Here is a 13,694-nt window from a genome sequence, read left to right on the forward strand (position 1 = left end):
TTGCTATCTAAACAGATCTTGACAAGGTGTCTGTCAGCCAGTAAGGAATTGACTGAAGTATTTGGGAGTGGCTAACTAATATCCAGATGGATTAAAATGTAAATTCCTATATCCGTTTATATACGGTGACGAAATATCACGCCGCCCAAATAATTTTGATATTATGGATTTTTTTCCTGATCCCTGTGTGTTTAAAAAAGTATCGAGGCCATCCGAGATTTTCTTATCAAAACTTCGTCTTTGAGCGAAAATGAAACATCTGCGAGGCTTATTTTGTCGCACCTTGTCTGAATCAAGCCCATCAATCGAAAACCGAAAAAAGTCGTCTTCCTTTCGAAAAAAAGCCCTCCGCGATTTTAGAAAACAATCTCTCTCCGATGCACAGGCGAATAAAACTGTTCAAAAATAAATTGGACCTTTTAGGCACTGGGGTTTATGAGACTGGCCGAAAATTGTGACCCACCCATGGACCATTAACGGAGAGTTACGTGTTTAGACTAGATCCTTATTTCCAATCCGTCCACCGATCGGCCAGATGGCTCGAGGATAAAATAGTTCATTAACATGTCCTTAACGATCTTTTAAACTGTTACTATTCACGGCACATACGACTGTAGGTGGTCCAAGAATGAAGTTATCGGGCTGTCGAAACGATTGTATTTCGGCAATCCACGCCAAATATCCTGGAAAGTCATTAATGTCTTTTCGAATTTTTAAAAAAAAATCAACACATCAATTACGATCTGAGGGCATGAACTAGTCACTGGGTAATAAATCAAAAGGGAAAACGTTAACTTTTTAAGCTTGGAATGCCATTAGCCTTCAAATGCCAAAATAATATTTTCTATTTTAAACTAGTCACACTATTTCAATAATTCGGTTTTTAAACGGCGTAATTCTTGAATAATTTCATTGCTGAACTTTTGATCGAAGAAGCCTTTTAAAAAGAGGAAAAAAAAGGTTCTCAACATTTTAGGCATACTGCCGAAGATGGCCTGTAAGAATAACCTTTGGGTGATCGTTTCCGGTGGAGGAGTATCAAAATTAGCATAGAACACGAACTAATCCTTTCTCAAATGCCTTCTCGCTTGATTTATTCCTGACCTCTAATCGCGTTATAATCGAGTCAGTTAAAGCCAGAGTATATTTTACGGTTTAACAAGGCCGATAGAAGTAATAACGCAATTTACGGACCGCAAAATGTCATTTAACTTAGCCTGATCGATGGAACGAAGCCGGCGTGAAAATCGAATAATCTTAAAAGAACTGACAAAAAATGTACACATTTAAAAAAAATCTACCCCTAGTTTGGCCGGATTATATCTCGGAAAAGTTGTTTATATTTCTTTTATGTATGGATAATTAGGGTATTATCGCGACCGTTGTGCCCGATGCTAAACGAATTTTACTCGAACGACCTTTCGACATTTTAATTTGCTAAATGTGCTTATGTGATCAGGAAGACTATTCATGTACTTTCCAATGTTTTCTCAGTATTGTTTGTTGTTATTAACAATGAAGTGATTTACTTTTAAACGCAAAAGTTAAAAAAAAAACTCGCTGGATTATAAGTTGTTATTATAAATTAGATTTTGATCTGCTTAGATCATCTCCTATAATTCAAAGGTTGGCTTGTTTGTCTACATATAGTCAATAGGCTGTCAGATTCTAGAAAACAAAGAATGAACTTTTTTCAACATCTCCAACAGCAAAGTACATTTGTAATTATTTTTATTATAATACAGTATTTTTAGATTTAAGATTTAAAATAGTTCGTGTATTTTCCTCGTAAAGTTCCATATGTTATATTTAAACCTTTCTTTATTACCCCTACTGGCCTCACCAGGACCCAAACACCTCTGCCTCCACTAGCAAAGATAGTAAACCATTACGGATATTCACGATCTTTGTGTTAACCCTGTTAACTCTGTTAGGTCGAGAAAAATGATGAAGTAGATTGTAAGAATCGGCTAGTTAACATTACTCGATCTAACAGGCCAGGGTCAATGTTATTTGTAAGGTCGAAAATGTAGTCACTTTGCTATCTGTTAGCGCGTAGGTAACCAACATGGCAGCCATGAATTTAACAGCTGTTTTTTGTTTACACGGATTTTTATTCTTAAATAAGCATTAATTAAATCAGACCAATACATTTCTTTTATTAATTTCTCACCTGTCCTTATACTCTCGTTCATAATAGATACATCCCCTAACCTATAAAGTTATACGATCACGACAGAGCTTCGCATACCAAGGTCTTTCCAACAGTGCCGGGAAGAAAAATGGCTGGCTTTCCCCACTCATTCAAAACAACTCAATTTTAGAGTGGGCATGTCAGAGCTAAGTCGTATCTCTTCGATTCCACGTGATCGACGACCCATCAAGCGAATGTCAGGCAGGTTTGGAAGAAACCAGGGATCACATTCTCTTTGACTGTGACCTACCCAAAGGGCCACGGATTTCACTTAGGAGATCAGTGATGCAGCAAGAATCATATTGGCCAAGTGAACACAGAGAATTAATATAAAAACATTTGGATCTTTTCTTAAAATTTTAAATAAAATAAATTTCAACATTAGGGGTATTCACGATCATTGTATTAACCCTGTTAACTCTGTTAGGTCATGTTAGATCGAGAAAAATGATGAAGTAGATTGTAAGAATCGGCTAGTTAACACTGCTCGATCTAACAATCCAGGGCCAATGTTAGATGCTAGGTTGAAAATGTAGTCACGTTGCTATCCGTTGGGACGTAGGTAACCAACATGGCAGCCATGAATTTAACAGCTATTTTTACATGTACTTTGATTCTTAAATAAGCGTTAATCAAATCAGAACAATACTTTTCTTTTGTTAGGATACAAGTCAGTTATGTCAGCACGAATTGAAGCGTGTCATTTGTTAGTACATAGATAGCATTTTGAATGAAAGATTTGATTAATTTTCCTTTTTTATTAATTTCTGGCATCTTACAATTTAACTCAAAAGAAAACCAAAACAAACAACAACAATAATCACTGTTCTAGCTTTATTTTTGGCTCTACCAATCGCCACGCGCAGCATTGCGGAAAAATTAACGTTTAACATGCTAAGAAAAGAATAGGGCATTCACGATCTTACTGGACATTTCTCTATTCGACTTAACACGAGTTAACATCTTACAAACATCGTGGATACCCCTATTATCTCATTCACACGTTAAGAGGCCCTTCGTGATTTCAGTCCTGCACACCTAACACGATTAGCACAGTTTGCCCATGAATAATATGAAATGTAACACCTAACGGCTGACATATTTTTATGTAAAGTCAGCCATTTTCTAAAGCACAAACGATATTTGCTGATAATGAATATTTATTTTTTTATAATAGAGTATAACGGTATGGTGACTTGACATTACCTAGGTACTATGATCGGTTACAAAAACAATTCTTACTCAGTGTAAATAGACTCTAGAATATATTTATACACACCAAATTTGCATTAAAAAAATCACCTGGTCTGCAAATCATCTGATCAACTCGAATCGATTACTGATTAATGTTGGGAACGAGCGTTGCCAAACGAATCTTGTTAAAACGGCAAATTTATGACAAGAAAGTAATTTTCTTTGAAAACCATGTCCTTGTATTTTATTGGCGATTATCTGGTGGTTGCCCAAGATGCACGAATAAAAATGATTAAGTAATCTTTATGTAAGGTATTTATTTCATTTCATTTGTAGCCGAGAATCTAATCCTGATTACACGACATTTGAAAAATGATAAAAAGGAGGGAAAATTCGAGAAGAAGGTTGAGATGGGAAGTTGGATGTAGTGGATCGAAGTCACGATAGCTCAAGTGGTTAGAACAGAAGGTCGCGGGTTCGATTCCCGCTCGTGACCCTAGCTTTTTCATTTCAACCAATTAGAAGTTATTTGGTCAATCGGACATCGAAATATAAAGGATATAACGATTAAGAACGCGTTGTAAAATCAGTTTTTAGCCGTTGTTGTGAACAGAAATTATATATTACTAATGAAAAGGCGTTTAGGTATTAGATAGATTGGAAAATATTCCAAATACTTGGCAGTCCAAAAATGTCCCTTTGGCACTTTCTAAGACGGAAACCTTTTTTTATGAAGGTGACGATTTTCGTTACTGGTGCGTAAGCTCAAATGCGGTTTATCCTTTATGTAACACATACATGCGTTCCCGATTTACTCATCGTCAACAAGACAAGAGGATCTTTAACGTCCGCACCTGGCCTATTCGGCCTTATCGGACGCTTTGATTCTCAAGATGAGAGCTGACGCACTTCTGCATACGACGGAAAAGTGTTACCGCCGCAGCATTGGTGTAGTGGTAAACAATCACTTAATTAAGGTTTTAATTTGAGATAAAAAGGTCAGTGTCACGAGCGGGATTCGAACACACGACCTTCGGCTTGATACGCCACTACTCTACCAATTGAGCTATGGTGACTTCGATTCCCTCGGGCACTAACTTCCCATCTCAACCGCACCTTGTGAATTTTCCCTCCTTTTTGCCATTTTTCAAATGTCGTGTAATCTTATTTGATTCTCGGCGACAAGTGAAAAGGCCAGGGAGAGCTTTAGTGAAGTGTACTTCATTTTAATTCATTAAATTCGAATTTAATGACTATAAACAATTAAACTAGTTTCGTGGGTCTATCGGGAACTCTATATTCCGTCGCAAACCCACCCATTCACTCAAACGTTCACTCTAGTAAATACATTCCTTCTAGATGCGAAAACCGCGCGTGGGAAGGGTTGCTGGAACTGGCAAACGCAAATAACATTTCTGAATACTTTAGCACATTTAGAATATAAAAATATCTTTAAGTTGATAAACAATTGTTTAAATTCTTCAGTTTTATTCAAAATAATACGTATTATCATCTTGAAGGGTTTTATTATCTGCAGCGTGCCATTGAAAAATTTCATTCTGTGTTTGTAGAAAATAGCTTGACATTTTTTCCTTACTCCTAAAATGTAGAGTATAAAATAAAAGTTTTTTTTATGATATATATGCTAATTTTTATGTAAGATATGTAAAAACTATATAGCCTGATTGTTTTTTAATGAATGTGAAAATTTCTTTTTAAATTTGTTGGACACAATTTATATTTTCTAATTTTGTAATACAGAATCGGACAGTATCAAATCAGCTTTGTAGAAAATGCCGGATTGAGAAAATCCATTTTTGACATGTCCGTACGCATTCCTAATAAAAATTTTCTCAATCCCTTGAATGCTATTATGAAAGCAATACAAATCAGGCAGCCACATCTGAGCTTCGGCTTTTTCGGCGGTTTCTGTTCTTTGTGTAATTCTTTCACGAAATAACGTTTCTTCTTAAACTGGGGGCCTACTAGACGATCGCTTTCTTTGACTGATAGAACTTCGCGAACGCTTGTTTCCGACTTGATCTCACATTTAACCGAGCTTTCCTCCCTCTGTTTGATATTCTGGCCTTCATCGATAGAGCTTGTTTTGGCCCCTTTTCATGGATAAAAACATAAATTAAACAAGGCAATACTGACATTATTCTTAAAGGCCAACATTACATTTTCCACTTAACAAAGAGTTAAAACAGTCGCAAAATATAAAATTTATTCAGAATTTTCATATTATCCTACAAGAGAAATAAAAATTTCCTCAAATTTTGTCCATTTCCCATACAATAAATCCATTTTTTAAATTATAATTTACCCGTCCAAAAGCCAAAAAAATTCATTATTCGTTGTTTTAAGAATAGTCATTAAAAGTTAATACAGCATGATTCCTGGCCAAAAGCGTAAAATAAAGTTTCAGATTGCTATCTCAACTGTTCCAAATAGTTTTCATGTTCTGGTGTCACCATGTTCATGGTGTTTAGTGACCATTAGTTAATGATTATTTGGAGATCGTGAGATGCGGTCTGGTGTGACGTAGGTTTTAGAAAAACATTTTCTTTATCGTGCCAACGTTTCGATCTTTATTGAGCTCATCTTCAGGGCTCAAAGTGTTCGTTTTCTGTGTAGATGAGTCATTATCGGGTGTCGTGTTGAAAGATTCTCACATCTACACAGAAAACAAACACTTTTTGAGCCCTGAGGATGATCTCAATAAAGATCGAAACGTTGGCACGATAAAGAAAATGTTTTTCTAAAACCTACGTCACACTAGACCGCATCTCACGATCTCCAAATAACCATTTATTTTAAATCATTATACTAAACTTTATTGCACTCAATTCATTTTATGCATGTAAGAGAAACAATTCCGTCCCGACGTTCTTTCATTTTATCATTGATTAACTGGCCATCAATTGAAAATTGTGCACAACTCTCTTTGCCAATTTAATCTTTATACGGCCATTTATCCCGGTGCACTCACTCACTTTACCCGGATTAATTAATGTTAAAGAATTTAATTAAAATGTCTTGAGGACGTTTCGAAACAAGCTTTCTAATATAATAAACCTTCTGGTGAAGAGCTTGTTACAATTATTGCTTTCAGTTGAAACATAAAACCGGATGATTTGGAATGAATGCTTTAAATTAAACAACCTCAGGGTAGACTTAAAAAAGAGATTTTACACATTAAATGTCAAAGTTGAATGTTTTTTAAATAATTAATTGATAAACATACTTATTTTTTAATATTTAATTAATTAAAGTTGAATTTTTGTTATAGCAATGTGGTTAAGAGAATTTATAGTGCCAAATGGTTTTAGTAATTCATTATTAAATAATAATATCAAGTGTACTTAATGTTTAATTAATTCAAAATAGAGTTTCTTTAAAGAAATGTCCCTTTTAAAATATCTTTACAATGCAACATGTTTCTCATAATTAATTACCACAAGAAATCTGATCTGTTATTGTTGTTTTCTGAAGCTGAACTTCTTGAGTGAGTATCAAGTTATATTCAAATACATACAATAATGTATAAGTTAGAGATGTGGTACTATGGCTATAAAATTCCACACATCTTGTCATGCCCATGCTTTGGTTTATGTTTCTAGGTTTAAAGCATCAATTGTTCTAAACCAATCAAGATGTTATTGATGATAAAATTTATAATAATTCTATCATTTATCAATATTTTGGACATAATTTTTTGTGTGCTAACACTATATATGGTATATTTGCAAATATGTGTACAGTGCTCTTTCCCTAATCCGAACATAGACTATATACATTCCAGAAATCCAAACCGGACAAAAAATCAAGAAGTGAAAATTTAAGAAGACAAGAATTTTAGAAGGAAACAAATGAAATATTATTTAGGGTGGAATGGGAAGAGAGAGTGTGAGCGAGCGAATGCGTGAGCATGGAACTGAGTGAATGAGTGAGAAGAAAGAGACTGAATGAGTGAGTGATTGAGATTGAGATAGAGAGAGAAAGACAGAGAGGCTAAGAAAGTAAGCGAAGAGTGAGTGAGAAAGAGAGTGAGTGAGTGAGAGGAGAGGGAGTGTAAGTGGATGAATGAGTGAGTGAGTGAGAAAGACAGAGGCTCATACGAAAGAAAAAATATACGAATTTTCGAAAATTTCATTTGTTCAATGAATTGTGTATGTATTTTTTAACCCACTCTGTAATCCGAATTTTTCATTAATCAGAATATTCCCTGCAACCTGCAACGATTAGTTCGGATAACTGAGGGTGCACTGTAAAAATAAACACGTTTTTCAGCCAACGCCTAGCTTTCGACTTTTATTACGCCTTTTTCAGGGCTGATTCGGTGGTCAGTTTTTAAACATATATATAAATATAAAAACAAATGAGCAAAGGTCTCTCTGACAGACTATGTATACAATATAATTATAATTCTACCAATACTTTTTTCACTAGAGCATAATAAAGGTCGAGCCAAGGCTTTGGCTTAAAAAGTGTTTTTCTTGGGCCATTACCCTGATCCTTTACACCTGTAACCTTCCACTATGTGAACCTATATAACTATGATTAACCATGATTATTAACTACGTCATTAACCATCTTCTTTCACAAACAATAAAAGAAAGTTTTTTAGAATTACAAAAAATAGACAAAAATGTCAAAGAAATTGTCCATCTGTGCAGCTACTTTGGCTGAAACCTGTACTGTCATATGTTTCAGTTGTAAAAATTTAAAATAAAATTCTACAGTGCGGCCGTTCTGCCGTGTTACCCATTTATACAATATTTCACGTCTCGCCGTATTTTAAGTGGATGTAAGCCACTTTTGACAGGGAATGGACTTGGGCGTTGAGGCAATCGAATGCTTCATAGCTTTCCGATATCCCATGCATCTCGGATAGAAATCCCGTCGTCCTTGAAGAGAAATGACGGTCCGAGTATTCTTTAACACCTCGCTCAAAAGGAAGTCTGGCCAGAGTTTATAGCCTTGTAAATAAAGTGTTATGGGCTAACGGGCATCGCAGCCTTCGATTGCAAATAACCAGCAGTAAATAATATTAATTCCTTGTATGTAGGGGGGGGGGGGTTAACGATCCGGAGCTGGGCCATTTCCTCCTGCATCCCTCGAGTATCGTAATCCTTCTAAATCCCTCCGTACAAGAGACGAATATTAAACTGCTTAAATAATATTAAATTTTAACAAAATCTCATCTGATAGCTCGAGTTCAATATTTAAATATTGATTCACGATCAATAAAAAATTCTTGAAATTTACAACAAAAAATTAATCGTCATCGAAAAATACAATAGAGGCTAAAAACAATTAAGGATCTTGGGAAAAGCTATTATTAACAGGTGATTCATTATTTTAAAAGTTTTTTTAAAAAAATGAGATATTTTACGTCCATGCAGGACAAAATATTTTTTTTTCTTAACACAATTTTTTTTACGTGGGTTCGCAGCAGCAGAGGTTATATAAACCCTCGGGATGCCAGTGTTTTGGAAAAAAAGCCCATTCGTGAGTATGTCGGGTTCGAATGCAGGGCCGCTGGATTCGAACCCGGGACCTTTACCTTACAGCGATGAGCACCTTGTCAACGCCTTGTTTGGACCACTGACGCCCCCTTAACACTATTTTTTCATTATCAACCAAAATATTTGTTTTTAAATACTAATTTTGTCTTATAAGCACAGTTGTTTTGAGACAAGATTTTAAAATTTTATTTGGCATGGTGGTTTTATTGGCATTCTTTATATAATTTTCCGATCGTAATTTTAAAAAAATATTCAAAATATAATTTTTATTGTTTTGTCTAGATTACGTCAAGTATAAAATCATATTATCCTTTTATTTTATGTACTAATCAATTTAAGAGACTGAAGAAGTGATTTCAGCCTATAATAAAATACAGAATTACTTATTTAAAATTATTTTAGTAATATTCATTGTTTAAAAGAATTAAGTCATCTTCTATAGCATAGTAAAATGAACAGATTATTAACTAATATTAGTTAAATCTTAACCACATGACAAATTTCACTTTAACATACCTGAATTTATGTTATTACAATGACATTATATTTTTCAAAATTAAACTTAATGAATATAATAATTAGTAAATAGATTATTCAGTAAAATATGCATAATCGTGTTGAAAGATAAACAATAAACCTATAAATTGTTTATCAAAATTTATTCATTAAATTTATTGCGTCTGAGAAAGTTTCTTTTAATATATTTATTTAGTTTTTAAGCTGTGTTAGTATCATATTTTGTGTTTTACATTTAAGTTTCTGGTAATTGTAAAAAATAGGATAGCTCAAGTGGTCGAGTAGCGGCGTATTTAGCCGAAGGACGTGGGTTCGACTTTTTTATCTCAATCAAGAGCTTACATAGAAAGAATAATTAATTGATAGAAGTAACTTGGTGAATTGACCACTAAACCGTAAATGGATTGTAAAAAATGTTAAATTTACTGTTTTTCGGTTTTCTATTGTTTTACTGTTTATTATCATGGATGTATTTTTGGGTTGGCATTTTCGGCAAAACCGATTACGTGACTGCGTTTGGTTGGACTTGCGCTTGATTTTGCGTTACGTCAATAAGGTAAGGGGATAGTTAGGTTAGGTAAGGTTAGGATTAGGTAGGGTTGGATTAGGGTTCTCGGATTAGCCCATGATTCAATGTTTTCCGTGAAGCTGAGAAAAATGGTATTGCGAAAGCATGAAGCCTCCAACAACGTCACCCAGGATTTATTTTAGAAACTTTTCCCCCCGCAACATCAGTTGGTGTTTCAAAAATCAGGGCTGCTGAGATTCGAACTCGGGATTCTTAAAAGGGTCTAAATAAATCTAACGATAATTTTTACTTTTACATCGACGTTTTTATTAAATACAAATTTATTGTTTAATTTATTTTAAATTTTATGTTTGATGTTTGTACCTTGTTAAATTGTATTTATTTTGATGTATATGTCGAATGTACGACGAATTAATTTGCACATTTATGTAAATATCATTTTATATCTACCGAGAAGTGTATATTGTATACTGTTTATCTAGGTCTGTGAGAAATTAAATTTAATTACGTTTAAAATTTACAAACCTGAATTAGATATTTTGATTGAATCAAATCGTGTTGTTGAAATTCGCCGTCTGTCATTCGTTACGAATTTTATCGTTCACAATATTTAAAACGAAAAGACGAAAGGATAAATCGTGCCGGGGAATTAATGTCAAATTACGTTGATAAATATTTGTCAAAACTGGCGGAATTTTATCAGATTAACACTGATCGGGTGTCGATACGTTCGACCGGTTCTTGATATTTCACGACCAGAGAAACAGGGGAAAGGTGACTGCGTCTTGCCAGACCATGTTTGCCTTGCACAGCGGATTTTATACAGTAAAAATCCTCGAGAATTAAACAAATACACTTTTCTGCCAAAGTTACATTAAAACAACTGAAACGAATTAGAAACTTTTTTTGTTCAAATCTCCAACCTTTTTCATTTTTTTTGCCATGTTTCGACCTTTATTCGTCATCGTCAAGGCATAAAAATCTGGTGCTATTCTTGTGCTGTTATATTGGCTTTGTGGGAAAGTATTGTCTACAAGATCAATGTGAAACCACAAGAATAGCACCACACTTTATGCCCTGAAGATGACCCGAATAAAGGTCGAAACGTCGGCAAAAAAATAAAAAGGTGTTTTTCTAAACTACCTCATTCTTTTGATAGGAACGTTTGCAGAGTATACTGAATAGAGAATCGGACCAATGATACGTCCATGCGGAACACCCATTTCTATGTAGTTGACGAGAGGGAAGGATGTTCCGTTTCGTACTTTGGAATGACAGTGGAACTTTCAAGGATGGAATATAGTTGCTTCAGGAGGGTTTTTTCAAGGATTTTGCTAACAAGTGGGATCACTGATTTTAACGAAACCTTTTTCTATTGATTCTAGACTACTAGTTCGAAAAATTTTACACGCATAAATGGGCGTCGGTGGCCGCAACGGTGGCGTTGACATGGCGCTCATCACTGTAAAGTCCCGGGGTCGAATGTAAGGCCGCTGATTACTTACAAATGAGCTTTGTTTTTCAAAAACATCGACACCAACTCTCGTATTTTAAAAAAATTCATCGTAAAAATCAAGCAAAACACATAAAATAGAAAGAATAAACATACTTTGAAATTTTCTTTTTGGTCTGCTTTTTTGTACGTTAGAGCTGCGTTTTACAATTCTGTACGGTTGTTCTTTTTTTCTTTTGTCTGTATTCAGTGTAGATATTTTGACCAAATTTTCTGCTTTGGTTGTTCGCTATGTTTTATTGTCTCCTTTCTATGTGTTTTGTTTCAATATACATTTTTTGTCCGAATTCGCAGGGGGTGGGATATTTTCTCAGGAATGTACCGTGTATAACTTAACAATGTATAACCTCTCTGGATTTTATCCACATTCACCATTCAGTTAAAAAGCAGAATATTTTTTACTTTCGGGCTATGTCAACAATATTTATGCAACTATAAGTTAGAAAAATAATTTTAAAAAACTCAAACTTTTTATTTTTTTATTCGGTTTTAATTTATTGGCAGAGGCGACGTTTGTGCGATTGCGTGTAATTTATAAGGTTTTAAATCCCCCAAAAGTTTCGTATGCATCGATGGAGTCATGTTAAAATTATCACCATTTTTGTGATTTTCGAAAATAATCAGAGACATTTGGAAGCCTCGATGTATATTTTGTGTTTATGATTAAAACGAATCCAAATTGTTTTTCTTTTTCATAATCAATTTTTTGGCCTTCTTTATTAAAACATTTATTTTTAACTGGCTAATCTCATTTAATGTGTTCCTGCATATTATTTTCTTATCTTACATATCACACTGATATCTAATCTGTCATATATGACATATTAATTTATCATAAACACACTGACACAACCCTCATAATCTATGATGACATTCTAAACATAGAGGAAAGAAGACGACTGTTTACTGTGCTTTAATTTATATAATGTATAAATGTAATATTTATACATATGTGTGAATATACAAACAATGTCACGAGGCTTCTGCGTAAGGAGTATATAACACATAATCTACAACTGGCTCAGAAATATTTAAAAAACAAAACATACTTAAAAAAATCATATATCAAGATGCAATTCGTTAAATTTACAGTGACGAAATCGCTAAAAAAAATCAATCGTTATTACAATAGATTGTTTTATGTTACGAGACGTCTATATCCTATAGACACCAGGTTTTGTTTGGTAAATTTAACACTTACCTTGCATAACTACAAAGATGAATTGGGTACGGTTGGATTAGTATTTTTTTGCTTTCTTGTTCAAAATACGTAATATTAAAAAAAAACATATGTAATATATATTTTCTGGGATTTTCACTCATCCCACGCCCTGTTTGTCGAGATGGATTTGAAGGAAAACTGGGGAAAGTCAACCAGGACGATTTGCACAACGGGTTTTTCCATTACGTTACGTATAATATAATAATATATATTTTAATAGGTTCAAATTTGTCAAATGTCAAACAAGTTTTCAATTGAAACAAAGTTTTATTCCGGCAATAAAAAAGGTGAAATGTACATGTGCTCAATTCCGCTGTATTTAAAATTGTACACATCATAATCAACCCAACTAAAAATTTTTTTTTATTTATTTCTTTTGAATTACGGTTTTTTCTCTTCCCAGTCTAAAATTTCTCTAGGACAATATTTGAACAAAGGATTTAAAGTTATGCTGCGTCAGCGGTCCTTGAACATATGTCAAATGCCAAGCTTTCAATTTTATACTTTAATACTATAATAATTCAAAATTAAAATCGCATTCGATATTCGTTTTAGAAATATTTATATATAAAATATCCATATTTCATGTATTCCTCAGAAATTGGCCTTTGTTTTATTAACACTTAACTACTTATCTTTAACCAAGATTGTTTGTTTGTTTATTAATGTTAATGTATAATAAATTATTTATTTCAAAAATTGCTCATGTTTATGTATCAATTTGTATTATTAATTGTATACAAGGCCGGTAAAGTGTATCCTTGAAGACCAAGTTTGTTATGAAAGGATCCGTTTTGACAGGGTCAATTGAGCTTCCGTTAATCGTTTACGACGGCGATCCCCGTCCTTGTCTTTCGTACTACTTTCCGATAAAGCCCCCTTTCCTTTTTTTCTTTCTCTCTCTCTTGAGAAATTGAAAATCGCGGACACGTGCCAGGTACACGTGTATTGCCGGAAGTGGGAGGGACAGTTGTTCCAGGGACAGATGGCCTGTT

General features: G+C 33.9%; 1 protein-coding gene across 1 annotated transcript; it reads right to left on the reverse strand.

The window, feature by feature from the left end:
* Nucleotides 1-5,119: 5,119 nt before the first annotated feature.
* Nucleotides 5,120-12,748, reverse strand: LOC106661710. The gene is made up of 2 exons (XM_014385256.1): nt 12,679-12,748; nt 5,120-5,502 (listed from the first exon to the last, which is right to left on the reverse strand). The coding sequence occupies exons 1-2, from the start codon at nt 12,683-12,685 to the stop codon at nt 5,162-5,164; spliced, it is 348 nt and encodes a 115-aa protein (XP_014240742.1). The 5' UTR covers nt 12,686-12,748; the 3' UTR covers nt 5,120-5,161.
* Between the last annotated feature and the right edge of the window lie 946 nt (nt 12,749-13,694).

This window comes from Cimex lectularius, unplaced genomic scaffold (genome assembly GCF_000648675.2).
Source record: "Cimex lectularius strain Harlan isolate CLEC.00 unplaced genomic scaffold, Clec_2.1 scaffold34, whole genome shotgun sequence".
In the NCBI taxonomy this organism is placed as follows: domain Eukaryota; kingdom Metazoa; phylum Arthropoda; class Insecta; order Hemiptera; family Cimicidae; genus Cimex; species Cimex lectularius.